Source organism: Tursiops truncatus, chromosome 8 (assembly GCF_011762595.2).
Source record: "Tursiops truncatus isolate mTurTru1 chromosome 8, mTurTru1.mat.Y, whole genome shotgun sequence".
In the NCBI taxonomy this organism is placed as follows: domain Eukaryota; kingdom Metazoa; phylum Chordata; class Mammalia; order Artiodactyla; family Delphinidae; genus Tursiops; species Tursiops truncatus.
In genome coordinates this window covers 54,919,238-54,938,293 of record NC_047041.1, presented here as the reverse complement: position 1 = coordinate 54,938,293, position 19,056 = coordinate 54,919,238, and the positions used below count along the sequence as shown (strand labels likewise).

General features: G+C 35.5%; 1 protein-coding gene across 13 annotated transcripts in view; it reads left to right on the top strand.

Moving 5' to 3' along the window:
- Nucleotides 1-19,056, top strand: part of EMSY (EMSY transcriptional repressor, BRCA2 interacting) — an 81,322-nt gene that overhangs the window by 11,951 nt on the left and 50,315 nt on the right. For 9 of the 13 annotated variants that reach the window (XR_004527876.2, XM_033862237.2, XM_033862234.2 and 6 more), the window contains 4 exons: nt 1,750-1,925; nt 3,539-3,691; nt 5,628-5,887; nt 14,484-14,760. Coding sequence is in view for 12 of the 13 variants with exons in the window: in XM_033862237.2 (XP_033718128.1) it covers nt 1,750-1,925; nt 3,539-3,691; nt 5,628-5,887; nt 14,484-14,760 (866 nt within the window). In the remaining variant the exon portion in view is untranslated. The remainder of the gene's footprint in view (nt 1-1,749; nt 1,926-3,538; nt 3,692-5,627; nt 5,888-14,483; nt 14,761-19,056) is intronic. The other 4 variants (XM_033862235.2, XM_033862232.2, XM_073808417.1 and 1 more) reach the window with 2 other exon arrangements.

Genomic DNA, 19,056 nt, shown 5'->3' with positions numbered 1-19,056 from the left:
AGCAAACTAGGAGTAAGCCAAGAAAATGCTGAATAGCTTTTAGAATTTTTTCCTTTGACAATTAGCAATAGGTCTGTTTCTGTCTCTCTTTCTTGTTTGTACGAATTTTGTTTCAGAACTAGCATCAATTGGAGATTATGTGATAACAAATTTGTGAGGGTTATTGGGGTAAGAATCCCTCTTTCCCATGTCTTAGGTAGGACTATGTTATACCATGAAGGAATTTGCAGATTTCCCACTGTAACTCTATTGAATTCATCAACTCCTAGAAATTCCTTTCTTGACTGAGTGTAAATTCTTCTCAAGTTGTAAAGTAATTTATTTGTTCCATTCAGTGAAAGTTACTAGTGATTAGACAGCAGTGCCCACTTAGTATAATTCAAAGGCAAAAGTTAGACAAAACACATCTGAAAATTTTTATACCTTCCACTTGTGATGTGGCAGTTGTTTTCAGTAGCATGATGTATGCTTGTTGAAGGAGACATTTAGTAGCTGTGTGACCATAAGCAAGTTATTTAACCTCTTGGTAATTCAGTTTTCCCATCTTAAAAATGGAGATAATAATATTACCAATTTCATAAGATTGAAAGAATTGTATGAGTTAATACATGTAAAATGTTTAGAACAATGCCCCACATATACTAAGTGCTAATTGATGTTAATTTTCATCATTACCATCATCATCATTATTCCACTATCCACTAACAAGGGCTTTTGTGTACTCTATCTAAATTTGAAGAATCAGTGGACCTACAGAATCTTAAACTCTAGGTTGGGTTGTAGAATCTTTGGTTTTGAAAAAGATGCAGAAATACTTCTGACTTAGTGAAGAGGTTGATTGATTGATTGATTCTGGGTGAATTTTAAACCTCGACACTAATCATTAGTCAGGAAAAATGATACCACTACCTTTTGTGGAGCCAAGCCAAGGGAAGTGAACAACTGTCTTTTCATATTTCAACCTCTGTTTGGATTCCTAGGATAAAATTTGCTCAAGAAATTGAGTAAAACTGATAATAATGTCTGCTTAGGGGTAGAGTTCAATTGCCTCAAACATTCCTTAGAGTGAAGAATGGTATAAATAAGTAAAATTAAAGTAGTGGCAGGTTTCTTGCAGTGTCCTCACATCTAGTATACTTTTTTTAACAGGAAGGATAGTAATATAACACACTGTCAGTGACACATGCAGTGATATATACAGCTCCCTTCTATCCCCCAGTACCTAGTCTCCCTCGTTTACTGCCTCAGTTTCCCTTGTTTGAAAGCCTTAGAACCTCTGGCCATGCAGGCAGTTAGGATAATTTTACAAAAGTTCAATGAATTCCATCCTTAATTATTCAGGAAAATCTGATTTTTGAAATAATGAGTACTTTTTACCTTTTTAGCTTAATTATAACATTAAGTTCTAAAAGTTAGTAGAAATACTAGTTTTCATTAGCAATACCAGATTTAAACTAATGAAAATAATGTTGATATTTATTTAAAAGGCATGGGACAGTTTTTCATAGTTTCAATTATGTTCATTATAAGATTCAGATTATGGAATAAAATGTGTAAAAATCTAAGTGTGTGTGAAATTCCTTGAATTCTGATTATTATTCATAATTTTGATCTTGCTTGCTTAAAATAAAGCCTCTCCTGTTCACTCAGGGCACTTTTTCTAATTTAAAAAGTTATATTTGAGTGTATATATTTGCTTCATTTTTAGCAATTGAGAACTCTTGTAGCAGTGTTTTCTTTTTTGTTTAGTATGTCTGGACCTAATAGCTCTTCAGAATGGTCCATTGAAGGTCGTCGATTGGTACCCCTGATGCCTCGGCTGGTTCCCCAAACTGCCTTCACAGTAACAGCTAATGCTGTTGCCAATGCAGCTATCCAGCACAATGCATCTCTTCCAGTGCCTGCAGAAACAGGAAGCAAGGAAGGTGAGTAGAGAAATAGTTCTGTGTGTAGAAATGACTTTTCTCAGATTCTTCAAGAAAAGTTGTCTTATTTTTCATCTGTTTTTGTCCAGTGTTTAAAAGTTGTGAAACATAATGAGCAACACTTGTTCTGAAACGAGAAACTGCCAAGTTTTTAGTCTCAGCCAAAATTAAATATCCCTTTTGTTCAAAGTGTGAATTATATTAATCACAAAATTGCAAAAAGCCTTCTTGGAATGAATTTTTTCATATGAGCGTGTCTTGTTAGAAGTGGATAAGAGGCCTTAACAGGTGACATGGAAAATTAATAAGATGATAGAAGTCATTTATCTGCTGAAGAAAGATGCTGAACTGATTCTTTAGAAAATAAAGCTCTGTTTTTGTCTTCTGGAATCAGTGGTATATGCTGCTTCTCTGTTCCAGTCAATGTGCTGAATCTGTTAGGGGTTACGTGGCCGATGGGGATGGCTTTCTTATTGTTATTTAATCTAATAATTGATACATGCTTTAAAAATCCTTGGAGTCTCCTGAGGTCACCAAGAGTAATATTAAATTTGAGAGCGCATGTTTGGGTTGACTTCGGTAGCTTAGTTTGGTGTTACATGAAAATGACCCTGAAAATAATGCAGTTGTCAGATTACTTTGCAGAATTGTCTTTTCTTGACTAGCAATGGGTTGTGGAGCAGAAGAGGCATTCCTTTCATACGTGCCAGACTCTGTTTTACACGGAAGGAAGCTATATTTAGGGAGAGACAGTTATCAGTGTGCAAACTTGGCCTCCACTGAGTTCCTGTTTTCTTTGTTGCAGGAGAGCTATCTTTCTTCTCTTCCGACTTTTGTCTTTTCTGTTTACCACCTCTCTGGTTCACTGGAAAGAATATAGAATTTTCAATAGTCTAATCTATGTTTGAATCCTAGTTTGCCATTTCTTTGCTTTGTGACCTCCAGCAAGTCTTTTTAGCTTCTGTGAGCCTTGGGTTCCTCATCTTTAAAATGAGGATGTAGTGTTGTGAGAATTAGTGATAATATATGGAAAGGATTTAGCATAATGTATGGTACTCAGTAAATAGTGCCTATGAGCTACTTCTGCTTGTTGTTATTCAATAAATTGAAATATGATGTTGTCATTACCTTAGTTATTATTGCACTGCTTAGATGGCAAGTGACTAGTGAGTTGTTTATGATAAAAGAAACTTACCTTGTTTCTCTCCAGGAGCCAAGTTGGAAATTGCTATGGTTAGGGAAAAATTATCCATCACTCCATCACTGATGCTGCTATTAGTATTAAAAAAGAATACAAGTATATGCTTTTTGTCCAACTCCTGCCATGAAGGAAAAATGATTTTCATTTTTCTCAGTTTTAAACTTGGTTTCTTTGTAACTGTCCTCTTCTCCATTGTCAGTGTCACCTGTAGACAGCTGCGAAATACTTGGGGGAAACCTAGTTAAGTGATGATTTTCAGGAAAGCTTATTAATACGTTTTAACCTAGTACTGGCCTCTAACTTCTGATTATATAAAAGTGTTAAAATTGGCCTGCAGAAAAAAAATAATTTTACTGTATGCATGGACAGTTTTGGTGAAAGTTAACAGCAGACTTTTTTATCGTTCCTTCAGTAGTGGTTTGCTATTCCTACACAAGTACCACGTCAACCCCAACCTCTACCCCTGTTCCAAGTGGCAGCATAGCAACGGTTAAGTCTCCAAGACCTGCCAGTCCTGCCTCCAATGTAGTTGTCTTGCCAAGTGGAAGTACTGTTTATGTCAAAAGTAAGTGATACTCTCGGTGTTATCAGGGCCATCTTGACTAAAAGCTGCAGCATAGGCTCTGATTAGATCTGCCTTCCTGATTAATTCATTGGTCCACTGGCTATTAGCAGTGGTTAGTTTTTGAAGGTTGTAAAGAATTCCTTTCTTTACATGTAACTAGGTATATATTGCTTTTTAATCAGTTCTGGGGTTGAGAAATTACTTCTTTTTTGTTTTCTATGGGGAATCTGCCTTGAACAGTGCTATACTCTAAGATTCACTTGTTTTGGTTTTCATGGAATAGAAATGTGAATAGAAACTAAAGGAATGTGCTTATGTCATTTATGTAGTGTTTACTCCTATAATGTAATCTTTGTAGTGTTTTAAAAAATTATTTATGTACCATATCATTCAACTGTTAAATTCAGTGAAGCATTCTAGAGAGTCCTTTCATATTTCTAGTTGACTGTAATTTTTTGAAATTTATTTGCAATTTTTAACCCCTTTGATTCTACGCTGTGAAGCAGTTTAATGTCCAGTTCATTTTTTTTTTTAATGTCTGTTATGTCAGTATTGATTTGCTTTTGGTATCAACTGGAGATCATTAATATTTGACTTTCATTTTTCTCAGTATAGTTATAAACTTGATTTCTTTGTAGCTTTTAGAGATGGACTTAGCTGTTTTAGACAAATGATTTTAGGTCATTTTCAGTCTTGCTTAGGGTTTAAAAATTGAGGGTATAAGGAGTTATGTTTTATTACCAATTCCATGAGTCATTTTTTAAATGTCTGCTTTATAGAGATTTCCTATGTATATTGCAAGGTTTTATGTTTCTCACTTGATTTTTTAAAAAAAGTACAAAAACAGTTGAGGCTTTAGTGCATTAAGAAAAAACTAAGAATCTGGGAATATTAAGTTTATATCAGATTTCTGTGGATTTAGCCAAGATGATCTTTTAAAATAACCATAGAGGTCTATTTTTTAATTGTTTTTTTAAATGTTGAAGGTGAATTCCAAACATGAAGAAACCATTTCACACAATATATAGTTTGAAGTAACAGGAAGTTTATTGTTTCATTCTCAGAAGTCACACAGGCAACATTAGTTTGAGATATAATTATACATTCACCTAACTTCATATGTGCAAGACACTATACCAGGGAAACAAACCGATAAGACTTAGTCGTTGTCCTTTGGGAGCCCCTTAATAACAGGAGATGTGCAGACTGACAGCCACATTACCATGGGGTAAGTGATACAGAAGAGAATGTACAAAGTGCTTTATAAGCTCAGAGGAGACATGAATTCGCTTTGCTTAGAGGAGTAAGGGAAAGCTTCACCGAGGAGATGGCTTGCAGGATCATGATTGCTGGATGATGAAGAGGTCATTGAATGTATGTGGTGTTCCCCAAAGAACAGTAGTATATAGAGACTCCAGATGGATAGAATATGTGATAAGGTGACTTTGGGGAATGGTGAGCAGTTTAGTGTGCCAGGATAAGGTGGGTGGAATAGGGTATTGTGTTCTTAGAAAGATATGGGACCTTGAATGATAAAGAAATGATTTTTGTGCCTCATCTTGTAGGGAGATAAAAACTACTAAAGGATTTGAGGCAGGGCATTGGCTTTATTAGATGTGTGAGATTTTTATAGCTGGTAGTAGGATGAAGGGTAGAATGGAAGTGGAGAGATTAGAAGCACGTACACCTTTTAGGAGGTTGTCGCTAAAATACAGGCAGAAGATAAGAAGGCCTGACATGGCCATAGGGTTAAAGAAAAAAGGGAAGGCATTCAGAGACAGCTTCCCTGAGGGAGGATTGATAGAACTTACTGTCTGATTGGGCATGAGGCAAAGGGAGAGGTCAAGGATGAGTGATGATGCAATGATTTAAAAATAAAGTATAAAATACAAGGTTATATTGCTATAAGTGTAGCAATATTGTCACTGCCTCACAGGTGTTAGCTGTTCAGATGAAGATGAAAAACCCAGAAAACGAAGGCGAACAAACTCTTCTAGCTCCTCCCCCGTTGTCCTAAAGGAAGTTCCAAAGGCTGTTGTTCCGGTCTCAAAGACGATCACTGTACCTGTGAGTGGCAGTCCTAAGATGAGCAACATCATGCAGAGCATTGCCAACTCCTTACCACCCCACATGTCTCCTGTGAAAATAACCTTCACCAAGCCATCAACACAGACAACAAACACAACAACACAGAAGGTACGTGGTGGAGGGAGTCTGTCTGCCAATTGCTGTTTTTATCTCTTTCAGTCAATATGATTCAGATTTAACAAACATGGCACTGAGTGCTTACTATGTGCTTGGCATTATGGTGGGAATGTTCACATCTCTTTCTTTAATTCTGCACATAAAGCTTTGGGTTAGGTATTATTATTTCACTTTTTGTGTATATTTTTGTATATGAGGCTCAGAGATGCCAAATGACTTGCCTAATATGACACAGCTAGCAGATCTTCTAAGACTTTCATTATATTTTACCATTGTGATTCCATTTGGGAAATAATTAAAATATAAAGGATTCTTTCAGCCTGTATTTGGATAACTTTACCTTTAGGAACTTAGTTCTTATATTGCCAGAGTAATGAAGTTGTCAGAGTTAGGTGTTTCATAGACGAAAGGAAGGATATGATTAAGTGAATAATTGTTATCTTCTTTTTAATTCTTAAATGCTATCATTAATTCATTTCTAAACTCTTCTGTCAGTATGTTCAAATCATCAGTATTCTGTCAATTTTGTTATTAGAGCCCTCTACTTGCCACACTGATCTGGATGCTGATGGTACCCTAGGCTTGTTATATACCTCTGTGTCCGAGATCTCCCTTCACTTTCATTCTGATCTTCCTCTTTCTTGGTTTATTTACTGATTTACTGGAGCATATCTTCCAGTAGCTTCTTGGTATATGGGTGGGATGGAAAGTAAAGTTTTTAAGAGCTTGTATGGTAGACTGAAAATTTCTTTATTCTACCCTCCTACTGTTTTGATATAAGTTTAACTAGGTAAGTATTCTAGGTGAGAAGTCATTTTCCTTGAGAATTTTGAAGGTATTGCTTCATGGGCTGTTGGCTTCCAGTATTGCTTTTGAGAAGCCCAGTAATGCCATTCTAATTCCAGATCCTCTTTTTCTCTTGGAAGAAGTCAGAGTTCTGAAAGTTCAAGGTAATTTTCCTTGGTGTGGGTCTTTATTTTATCCATTGGGTTACATACTCAGTGGCCCCTGTTATTCTAGAATAACACTCATAGAATAACACTCATATCCTTCCATTCTGGGAAATTTCTTGAATTATTTCTTTGATTTTTCTCTGTCCTCTCTTTTTGGATCACCTGTTATTCTGGATGTTGAATGCCTAGATTCATCCTTTAATTTTTCAGTCTTTCTCACCCCCAATTTCCATTTGTTTGCTTTTTCTACTGTAGTATAGTAGTTAAAAGCCTGGATTTTAGAACTAGACTTCCTGAATTTGAATCCCATTTTATGCTACTTACTAGCTATGTGACTCTCACCCCCAATTTCCATTTGTTTGCTTTTTCTACTGTAGTATAGTAGTTAAAAGCCTGGATTTTAGAACTAGACTTCCTGAATTTGAATCCCATTTTATGCTACTTACTAGCTATGTGACTTTGGGAAAACTAAACTCTAGACCTAAGTTTTTCTCTTGTAAAATAGGGAAAATAATATATCTATTTTATAGGGTTTTGGGGTGTAAATAAATGAGATAATAAATACAAACCAGTAGAACAGAGCCTAGCACATAGTAAATGCTCTGTAAGTATTATTTTCTTTATCTTTTAACTTTATCCTTCATTACTTCTCTGGAATTTTTCATTTTTGCCATCCTATTTTAAATTTCTAGTAACTCTGTCTGGTTTTCTGAAAGTTTCTTTCTTTCTGTTTTTTAAAAATAGCATCCTGCTCTTTCATAGTCACTATGTTCTCTTTTCTGATGATATTCATGATAATTTTTTTTGATGTTTTCTTCTTTCATGTTTTCTCTCTTACCTGTAAATTTCTTTTATTTTTTCATTTTATCTCTTCCATTTCAGTTTCCTTAAATGCTGGTTGTGGAAACGGACACTAAAAGCTGACAGAAGGCTCTGTGTGTAGGGTGGGACATGCTAACTTTCATTGTAGTTTGAGCTAGCTGGGCTGTTTTGTTGATGAACACCCGCCACCCCTTTACCTCCACCAGTTGTCATTCTCTTTAGGGCTTTTTCATGGACTGGACAGTTTCCTCAGAGAAGAATCTTCCAGTCTTTTGCCTACAGTAGTAAGCCTGTCTGCTAGTATTTTGGGAGTAAAGGCAAGGAGTGGGCTGGATAGTCTCATCATTCAGTATATAGACTTTACCTAACCTCTCTGTTTTCAGCATAGCACCTACCTGCCTCTGCCTGGTATCATCAGATTCCTTTGGATTCAATCTCTCCCTCAAGAGAATAAGTTTTAAATCTTCCTTGAGGATAAGGGAGGATAGCTGGGGATCTTAATGCTGCTTAAACAGATTTTCAACTAATTTACATCTTTTTAGTCCCACTTTTATCCCCACTTCAGAAGTATCTGGTGTTCTCAAATTACTGAGTCTTTCTGTGGTTCTCTGAAAGCTGTCTTGTTTTTTCTTCTGTTTGCTGTCTTAGGTTTCCACTTTCTTGAGTATGCTTGATCAGTTACTACTTGTCTGTTTGTTTTCCACTTTCCAGAAGTTGATAGCTATTGTCTCCTTTCCATTTTGACCTTATGGGTTTATGTGCCTCTTCTAAAAAATCCCTTCATACTGTTTTAGAGGGATTTTGGGGAAGGAGTAGAGATGAATTCTTGTTTTCAATAGACGGTCTTTCCTACTTTTAAATCTTCAGGTTCATGATAATTTTCATTTAAAGAAACTCCTTGAGTTTCTTGGAAATATGTCATTATATAATATATAAAAAATTACAATTTTCTTAACAAACTAGAAATGACAGTGAGTTGATCTGTGTAATATAATTCTAGCTTCAGTCTTAGGATGAGGCATTATAGTTTAGTGTTAAAATCAAGTAAGAATTTTTGTAGTCAAAGAGGCCTGGATTAGAACCCCAGTTCTTCCAGTATGACCTGAGATAAATTAGTCTTTCTAAATCTGTTTACCCATCTGTGAGATGAGAGTAACGCCAATTTTATAAGGCTGTCGTGAGGATTAAATGGGATTGGGTATTTTAAAGTACAGCATAATGTATGTACTCAGAAAATGTTAGGTCCCTTCCCTTGCAGGTATTTTATGGAAAGCAGTGTTACCTAACTTTATGAACTTTCCAGTCTTCTTTGGTAGACCTATATAAAAATATTTTAATAGAAGGGGTAAACCTATAAGTGAAGTCAGTGAACTTTAAAAATAAAAATTAATTGCAGTGTTGAGAATGTGCTGTTCCAAATAATGAATTTATCAGTTCACTGAAGCTTACCCCTTAATATATAGAAATTGACTATTTTTGGTGGTTTCTTAAATGTTACACTTAACATAATTTTTGTATTTAATGGCTCCAAGGTAATCTTTCTGAATATCAATTTTTATATATTATTATAATATTGCTTTCTGGGCAAGCTGTATATTAGGTGTCTTCAGCCTGCTATACTCTAAGAATTTTTAAATCTACTTTTGTAATTTTTTACTACCTTCTTTGCTGGATCTATTTTATCAGTAATTCTTCTCTCTTCTCCCCCTTCTCATCTTCTCTTTTAATTTGATATTTGAGAAAATAATGCAGCAAAGTTATAGCTAAAAGAGTACCCATCTCAAATCCATGTCCTTTTATTTCCTTATTCTGTTTTGCTTATAACTAGTTGACATTATATTTATTTATTTCCCATTTCTCCCATAGAGTATAAATTACTGAAGGTAGAGACTTTGTCTTATTTATTACTATTCCGTAATGTTTAGAACAGTGCCTGACATGCAATAGGTGTTGACTAATATTTGTTGAATGAATGAATGAATAAATGAATAAGTATATCTGGTTCCAGTACTGGCTCTCCACCTCTCTTGAGCCTCAGCTTCCTTATAAAACAAAGATAATAATAGTGCTTACTAGATAATTAAATGAGATGATTCATGGAAAGTGCTTAACATAGTGCTTATGATGAGTGTTCAGTAAATGTCACCTAACATTATTAACTTTCCAATCTTCTTAGTTGACCTATGTAAAAATACTTGTAGTAGATGGGGGCTCACCTGTAAGTGAAATTGATGAACTTTTTTTTTTGATTCACTGACGTTACCATATTTTAATTTTTTCTTTTCTTCTGAATTGTCAGTTGAGAGTGGATGGTTGAGATTGTCAGACTTGTAATGCTCATAAGAGGACATATTTATCTCCAAAGTCATATATGAGTCATACCATGAGATTCCAGGCTCAGAACCTTAGATTTGTCCTACTGTGTTTAAAAAATAAACATTTAAAACAAATTAAATTAAAAATAAGACTCATTCAGGGCTTCCCTGGTGGCGCAGTGGTTGAGAGTCCACCTGCCGATGCAGGGGACACGGGTTCGTGCCCCGGTCCGGGAAGATCCCACATGCCGCGGAGCGGCTGGGCCCGTGAGCCATGGCCGCTGAGCCTGCGCATCTGGAGCCTGTGCTCCACAACAGGAGAGGCCACAACAGTGAGAGGCCCGCATACCGCAAAAAAAAAAAAAAAAAAAAGACTCATTCATTCCACAAATATTTGCTAAGTATCTATTATGTTCTAGATGTAAAACTGTACTCTTACTTCATGTGTACTCAGTGCCATTACTTTTGTTATTTCTTGGACAAACTGAGTGTGGGTAGGACTAATAGATATTCTTTGGGATTTTTTGTGTGTTTTTTGTTTTCCTTTTGCTGGATAATTGGATTTTTTTTGAAATCTCTGTAAGGCTGTTGCCATTATACATTCACCTTGGATTTCTCACAAATCATATGGAAGTCAACTTAGGAAATTACTTTAGTTAAAGTTACTTGTACATTAAGTATAATTACTTATGAATTTGTGGACTTGATTCAAATTCAAGTAGGTCATATATTTTCAGGGTAGACAAATTTCCACCTGTGTTAATGTGGTGCCTTCATTTTGAGTATAACATTGGTACAACACTTATATAAACAAAGCAACAGAATATAGCTTTATGCTTTCACATGCTTGATTGATATTTTTCATTTTATCCTTAGGGTGCAAGTCCCAGCACTCTTAAGGAGTTTTTGTGAGTGCTAGAAGGTCAGTAATTTGAATTATGGCCTGAATAAACACTGTTTGGTTCACTTGGTTTCAAAATCCCTTTGTTTCCCTTGTTGTAACATGTAACTAAAGTGCAAGTAAATTTTCTTCAAGGTGGATCTCTAATTTTGGATAACCCCTTTTCAGATCAGAAATTAGTTTGTAGACTGAAATCTCAAAATATGTTTTATCATTTGTACCTGTAACCTAAAACATGCTCTCAAAGACTCTAGATTTATTTTGCTGAAGTTATTGTCTTAATGTTAGAAGTCTACATGCATACTCTAGTTCTAAAATTGCAAATGTTTGACCCAAGTGTGAATGCTTCCCCTTCCCTACCCATGACAGAGATTGTTTATTAACTGTGGCCTACTTTCCTGCCAAGCCTTGGTGAATCCTCAGCTGTGTCACAGAGTCCTTATAAAAACTGTATTCTAGGAAGGCACTACTATTAGTTCAGAATTGGCAAATATGAAACCTACTTGCTATTACTACTCTTAATTGGCTTGGCTGTGCTAGTAACTGTGAGCTCTTTGGATTCTCAAGGGTATCAGAATTTGGGAAAAAGATATATAAAATTTTTTAATGAAACAAAAATAGAGTACATTAAAATAAATTTCCAGTTTGATTTGATCTATAACACCTTTACTGATATCCTTCTAACATTTATTAAGTAGTAATAACAAGATACTAATAAGTACCATTTGTGAACTGCCAAATATTGACCACCTGCTATGTGCCTAGCACTATGTTAGATGCTTCACATCATTATCTCATTTAATCTTTATAATGATTTGCAAGGTAGGTATTATTATCCCTATTTTATAGATGAAAATTGGAACCCAGAGATTTTAACATGTCCAGGGCCCTGCCATTTGTTAGTGGCAGAGGCAGGATTCAGCTCAGGTTCATTTGTCTCTTAACTTCTGGTCTTTTTGCCATATTAGTCTACTTCTCGGTTTATATGGTGGCTGATGGTTGTGTTTGTAATAGTGCTATATATGTGTTTACTGGTTGAGTCTATGTAGAAGTATGCTGGTCAACTCTATAGAGGTGTTTGCTGGTCAAGACTTGTATGTCTCTCTTGACTCCTCAGATAATCAACAAACTCCTTAAAGTAATGGACACATACTTAGAATTCTCTAACACTGAAATATATAATTATGATGATATAATCAAAGCTTCTTTGAGATGTCAATACTGAGTACAGACATACTCAGTAAGTTTGACTGACTGATTTAATTTCAGAACTTCTTTAGGACTGGTACAAAAATGCAAAAGAATTTCCCCCTTAAATTGTTTGGATTTTTCAAAACAATTTTCTCTCCTAGGTAGGTGAAAATAATTTTGGTGAAAGAGGAAGAAGACACTCTGTGTTGTTTGGGGGTATCATTAAACTACCATTATACTTGCCCAGAATAAAACTGATACTACAGATTTATAAGTAATTTTTGTGTTCTCAGCTGTAAAATGGGGATAATAATAGTATCTCTGTCATAGGATTGTTGGGAGATTTAAATAGGCCAATGTGTATTAGCTCTAGGAGCTAATCTTGTTTCTGTTCTTTTCCTCAACCCTGCCATTTCCATACATCAAGTCCTGTTGACTCTACCTCTTAAGATAATCTGAATCTGATCACTTCTCTTTATTTTGACTACTAACACCCCAGTCCAACCAGCCTCTACCATTTCTTGCCTAGTCTACTGCAGTGGCTTCTTTACTAGTTTCACTGCTTCTGCTCTTACCTCTTACCACATAGCAGCTAGAATGATCTTTTAAAATATAAATCAAGTTTTGTTGTTTCCTTACTTAAAATCCTCTCATGGCTTCCCATTATACTTAGTATAAAACTTAGATTCTTTACTCTGGTTTACAAATTTGATCTGGACTCTGCTTACTTTTGCAACCCCTCTTTACCCTATATGCTTTTGCTATACTGGTTCTCTTTTCTGTTTTTAAATACATCAAGCTAATTCCTACCTTAGGTCCTTTGCCCCATCCTGTTCTCTCCATCTGAAATGCTCTGTCCCGTATCATCTACACTTTTCTAGTCATACTGGCTAACCTTGAAGTCTCTTTCCTGCCGCTTTTTTCCTCCATTTTGTGTATCTATGAGCAAATCCTGTTGGTTTTACCTTTAAATATATTCAGAATCTGTTCACTTTTCATCAGTTCTACCACAAACATTTTGGTCATTGAAAGAGCCTCCTAATTTGTCTGCCTGTTTCTACTGTCTCTGCCCTGCTGTACTTTTCACCTAGCAGATCAAGTAATGCTTTTTTAAAAGTACTTTATTTTTTAGAACAGTTTTGGATTTATAGGAAAATTGAAAAGATAGTACAGAGAGTTCTCATATACCCTGTATTCAGTGTCCCCTGTTCTAAACAATTTATATTAGTATGGTATATTTGTTACAATTAATGAACCGATATTGATGCATTAATATTAACTAAAGTCCATGGTTTATTCAGATTTGTTTAGTTTTTACCTATTGTCTTTCTCTGTTCCAGGATACCACATTATATTTTCTCGTCATGTCTCCTTAGGCTCCTCTTGGCTGTGAAAGTTTCTCAAACTTCCTTGTGTTTGATGACCTTGACAGTTTTGAGGATTACTAGTCAAGTATTTTGTAGGATGCCCCACTACTGCAATTTATCTCATGTTTTTCTCATGATTAGACTAAGGTTATAGGTTTTTGGAAGGAAGACCACAGAGATAAAGTGCCATTTTCGTCATAACATGTTGATATGCTATCAACAAGACCTTACACCACCTAGTCCCCCATTACTTTGCTAAATCTGTCTCCTACTGCTCTCTACCTTATAAATTTCAATCCCGTTCATTAGGGTCCTAGAGGTTTCTTGAACATACCAAGCTTGCTTCTGCCTCAGGGGCTTTGTATTTGCTACTCCTGCTTCCATTGGATGCTCTTCCTCTAGGTAGCAACATGGATCAGCCCCTACTTCTAGTTTCTGCTTAGTTGTCACCTTATCAGAGAGATCTTCATTGAATGTTTTATAAAAAATCATGCACCACTTCCATTTTCTTTTATTTCCTGTCCTGCTTTATTGTCTCTTCCATTTATCTCTACATGACATATATTTACTTTTTTATTTGTTTATTGTTTTTCTCCCCTTACTGGAATGTAGCTCCATGAAAATAAGAACTTTGTCTGTTTTGTTCATTCCACTATCCTCAGCCTCTAGAACCATGCCTGGCACATAGTAGATGCTCAACAAATATTTATAAATGAATGACTATCCAAATTATTTTCTAGAAAAATTGTGCCAATTTATACTCCCTAAGCAGTATATTGAAATGCTTACTTTACTTGATCTTGTACAGCATTGAATATTGTCTATTAAAATGTTTGGTTGGTAAAAATTGTTTCTTTTAAATACATTTTGATGATTACTAGTAAAGGAGAGCTTTTGTATATTTTTAGTTGTAAATTTCTTTTTCTTGAACTGCTTCATCACGTTTCATAAGCTATTTTTAAATTGTATGTAACTGTGAGTCTAGATACATTAGTAGTATGGTAGGTACATGAAAATAACTTATTTTATCTTCCTTAGGTTATTATAGTGACCACATCACCAAGTTCAACCTTCGTGCCCAACATTCTCTCCAAATCCCATAACTATGCAGCAGTCACTAAGCTTGTACCAACATCAGTCATTGCTTCCACAACTCAGAAGCCGCCAGTGGTTATAACTGCTTCACAGTCCTCTCTGGTCAGTAGTAGCAGCAGTGGCAGCAGCAGTTCTACACCATCACCTATTCCTAATACAGTTGCAGTAACAGCTGTGGTTTCTTCCACACCATCTGTGGTCATGTCAACAGTAGCACAAGGTAAGTGGTAATTCATCAGGTAATTCTGTCCCTGTGTTTATGGGAATTTCTTTCTTTTTAAATATTTTAATTTTATTGGAGTATAGTTGATTTACAGTGTTGTGTTAGTTTCAGGTATAGAGCAAAGTGATTCAGTTATACATATGCATATATTCATTCATTTTTAGATTCTTTTCTCATATAGGTTATCACAGAATATCACAGAGTTCCCTGTGCTATACAGTAGGTCCTTGCTGGTTACCTATTTTATATATAGTAGTGTGTGTATGTTCATCCCAAGCTCCTGATTTATCCCTCCCCGCAACGTTTCCCCTTCGGTAACCATAAGTTTGTTTTCGGTATCTGTAAGTCTCTTTCTGTTTTGTAAATAAGTTCATTTGTATTTTTTTTTTTAAATTAGATTCCACATGAGTGATATATGATATTTGTCTTTCTCTGCCTGACTTACTTCACTCAGTATGAAAATCTCTAGATCCATCCATGTTGCTGCAGATGGCATTATTTCATTCTTCTTTATGGCTGAGTAATATTCCATTGTATATATGTACCACATCTTCTTTATCCATTCCTCTGTTGACGAATTTAGGTTGCATTTAGGTTGCTTCCATGTCTTGGCTATTGTAAACAATGCTGCAATGAACATTAGGGTGTGGGAATTTTGAAGAAGACTTTGTGGGTGTGTTTGTATGCTTTGGGTGTGAAGGTACCATCTGTTATATCAGAGATTACCACTTTCCCTCCCCTAGTTTGAGAATGTCAAGATAGTGGGTTACTCAGTTTCCTTACATTAATATCCTTACTTTGAGTTTTTTTTTTCAAATGCACAGTACCTAGTCACCTAGGCAATTATGTAGGTTAAATCTTGTCACCACAAATTTCAAAGGCATATACAAATATCTGTAATATAATGAAAATTTTAAGTGAGGAACTTGAAATTATTTTACTATAGGTTTTTTCAAAAGAAACATTAAATATACAACCTACAACCTCTTCAAAGTAAGTTACCCAATGATAAGAAGTAGGGGGAAGAGGATGATTTCAAGGACATGCCATTCACCTTTTCTTCAGGCTTCTAAATTTTTCTGTATGGGAGGATGATGGAAAGTATTGATAGGAACTGAGGCTGAACTGAAGGACAATTGCTGCTTAATAGCAGAGGAAAGGAAATGTGGAAACCTCAGTTCCATGTTAGCTTAAATCACTTGAGCTCTCTTCCAAATCTTTGTTTTCCTCTCATATAAAGAGCAGATAGCACACTGTCAGAATTTTCTTTTTATAGTGTTGGTAAGTCTTAAGATGGGAATCAGAGGGAGCCATTTATAATACAGAATTCATAGCCATGGTTGTAGTCTTTCAAAGGGAGCACAGAAGCAATATAGAACAGTATTTAGTGTTCGTTTTCATTGAATTTTACTTGCACAATATATAGCTTAAGATAGGCTGAGACTTGGAAATATCCTAGTTTATGAACTAGTGGTGATGCAGGCACTCAAATAGGCAAACAGTGTTTTTCATAATTGCTTTAGTAATTTTAGTGTGTTCCATATAACTGTTAGCAAGGAAGAGGTTACATAGATGCAGATGCAGTCAGTATTCATTCATTCTGCAGGTCTAACTGGTAGAATGTGAGAGCATCTGTCCTTTTCTGTCTCCAATACCCATTTAATGTCTCAGTCAATGATAGGAAATAGTAGGCTTGAAATTTTCTTTTATTTGTTACCTTAAGTAATTTAAATAAACCATTCCAGCCTTTCTGTTTGTACAGCAGTAAACTACAACATAGTATTATTAAAAATAGAAATAATTTTTATATAGAAAATCTGTATAAATGTTGGTTGCAAACATGATCCAAATTCACCATTTCAAAATTTCAAGGTGATGAGAGAAGGAAAGACCACCTGTTTTCTCACCTGACTGACCCCTGTATCAAAGTTGTCATCCATTGATAGTTGTTCCCTTCTAGTGCTCATCACACAGTTTGCCAAAGTGTTGCTGTAGTAGAAGGATTACTGTTCTTCCAAGGAAATTGTTATTATTTGAGATAAGAGGGGTATCTCTCTTAGTTACTATCGAAATATTTTTAAGCAAAATGAATATTCCATGCTTCTGTTTTTCATTCTTATATTTCTCCAACTATCTTCTGAATCTCTTGGGAACTTATGACTTCCCTATTTTCTCCTTTGTTTCTTAGCATCCTATATCTCTTTGAGTCCTACGTCATTTTAGGGGAGCTAGACATCTCAAAGATTTCTCATAAATTCAATACAGCATGAAAGATGTAAAAGTAAACTATCTGAATGTAGATACTCAAGGAAACTATATGATTATTTTGGGGTTTTGTTTGAGATATTTAATTTAGATATAAGTGCTAAGGAAATTAAGCCATTTTCTTTTAAAAAGGTAAATGTTAGTGGAAGTGGTAATATATAAACTGCAGTTGTGATTCTGACTGCAGGGCTTCTTTAGCAGCTCTTGTGTGGGTACCTAGGGGACAAGGGCATTCAGTGTCTGCTTCTGTTGGGGACTAGAGACAGACTGTTTTAGAGCTGATGTATCTGTCTCTGGTTAGTCTTATAGGGGCAGCTGGTCATAGAGGGGGAAGAGTCTTAGTAGCAATAACTTCGTGGCTAACTCCATGTTTATAAGTGTAGAGATGGTTCCAGAGGTAGGGAGTAGGGGGATTGTGTATGGTTGGCTCATACAGGAAGTCTTAAATTCTACCAATTAGAATGCTTATTCTGAATTGGTCATCCACGAAACAGGATAACTGAAATTTTCTTTTTTATTATGGAAAATTCCAAACACATAAGTGGATAGAATAGTAAAATGAACCCTCATTGTACCCATTACCCAGCTTCAAGGATGAGCAACACATCATCAGTCTTGTTTCATCTGAACCTGCTATTTTCCTCTACACATCAGTGACCCGGAATATTTTGAAGCAAATCCCAAATATCATATAATTTCAGTTATAAATACTTCAGTATGTATCAAAACTCACAATACCACTATCACATCTAGAATTTTTAACAGTTTCTTCATATAATAAAATATTTAGTTAGTATCCAAATTTCCTTATGTCATAAAAGAATTTTTTAAAAGTAAGATCTAAATAAGGTCCACACATTGATATGGTTATATCTTTTTTAACTCATGGGTCCCTCTTCTGTTTTTTTCTTTTCTTTTCAAATTATTTGTTGAAGAAATCAGTCATTTTTCCTGAGAGTTTCCCGTAGTCTGGGTTTTGCTGATTTTAATTCCTATGGTTTAACAAGTTCTCCTATTTATTATTTTTTTATTAAATTTATTTATTTTATTTTTGGCTGCACTGGGTCTTTGTTGCTGCACACGGGCTTTTCTCTGGTTGTGGCGAGCAGGGGCTACTCTTCCTTGAGGTGCGCAGGCTTCTCTTGTTGTGGAGCACGGGCTCTAGGCATGTGGGCTTCAGTAGTTGTGGCTCATGGGCTCTAGAGCGCAGGCTCAGTAGTTGTGGCGCACGGGCTTAGTTGCTCCACGGCATGTGGGATCTTCCCGGACCAGGGCTCAAACCCATGTACCCTGTATTGGCAGACGGATTCTTAACCACTGTGCTACCAGGGAAGCCCCTCTCCTGTTTATATTTCCATAAAACTGGTAGTTAAATCAAGAAACTTGATCAGATTCAAGTCTGATTGTTTTTGGAGATATGGGGAATGAACGTTCGATAAGTGGTATTCCTGATGTGTACCTATAAGTGTATTTAAGTGTACTTCCTGTGCATCATTTTAGGAGGCACATGTCTGGTCTCTAATGATATTAACATTAATCGGTAGATATAAGTGTTACCAAATGTTTTTATAGCTATTGGTAATCTTTCCCTAGATCATTATTTTATTGGTAGTTGCAAAATGAATTTTATCTTCATTTTCTTCATTTATTAGCTGGAATTCTTAAAGAACTTTAACTTACTACCATGGGTTATCCTGAGGTACAGTTCATACAGGAATTATTTCTGTTTATTTATATGTTTTCAGATAATGAGATGGTTCAGTGACCAATAAGATTTTTGTTCCCCGTATCATTAAGATTTGTGATGTCTGTCAATCCATCACAAATATTCTTTTGGTGCTCAAATTGTCCAATCTGTTGCAGTGGGAGCCTCTTCAAGTTGGCTTTTAAATTCTTTTGACACAACCACAAAAGACAAATTGATCAAATTTTCCTTTTTTGGGCGGCGTCTATTTGTAGTATCAGTTATTGAGAGGAGTGTAAAAACCTCCAGCTGTAATTGTGGGTTTGTACATTTTTCCCTTTGTC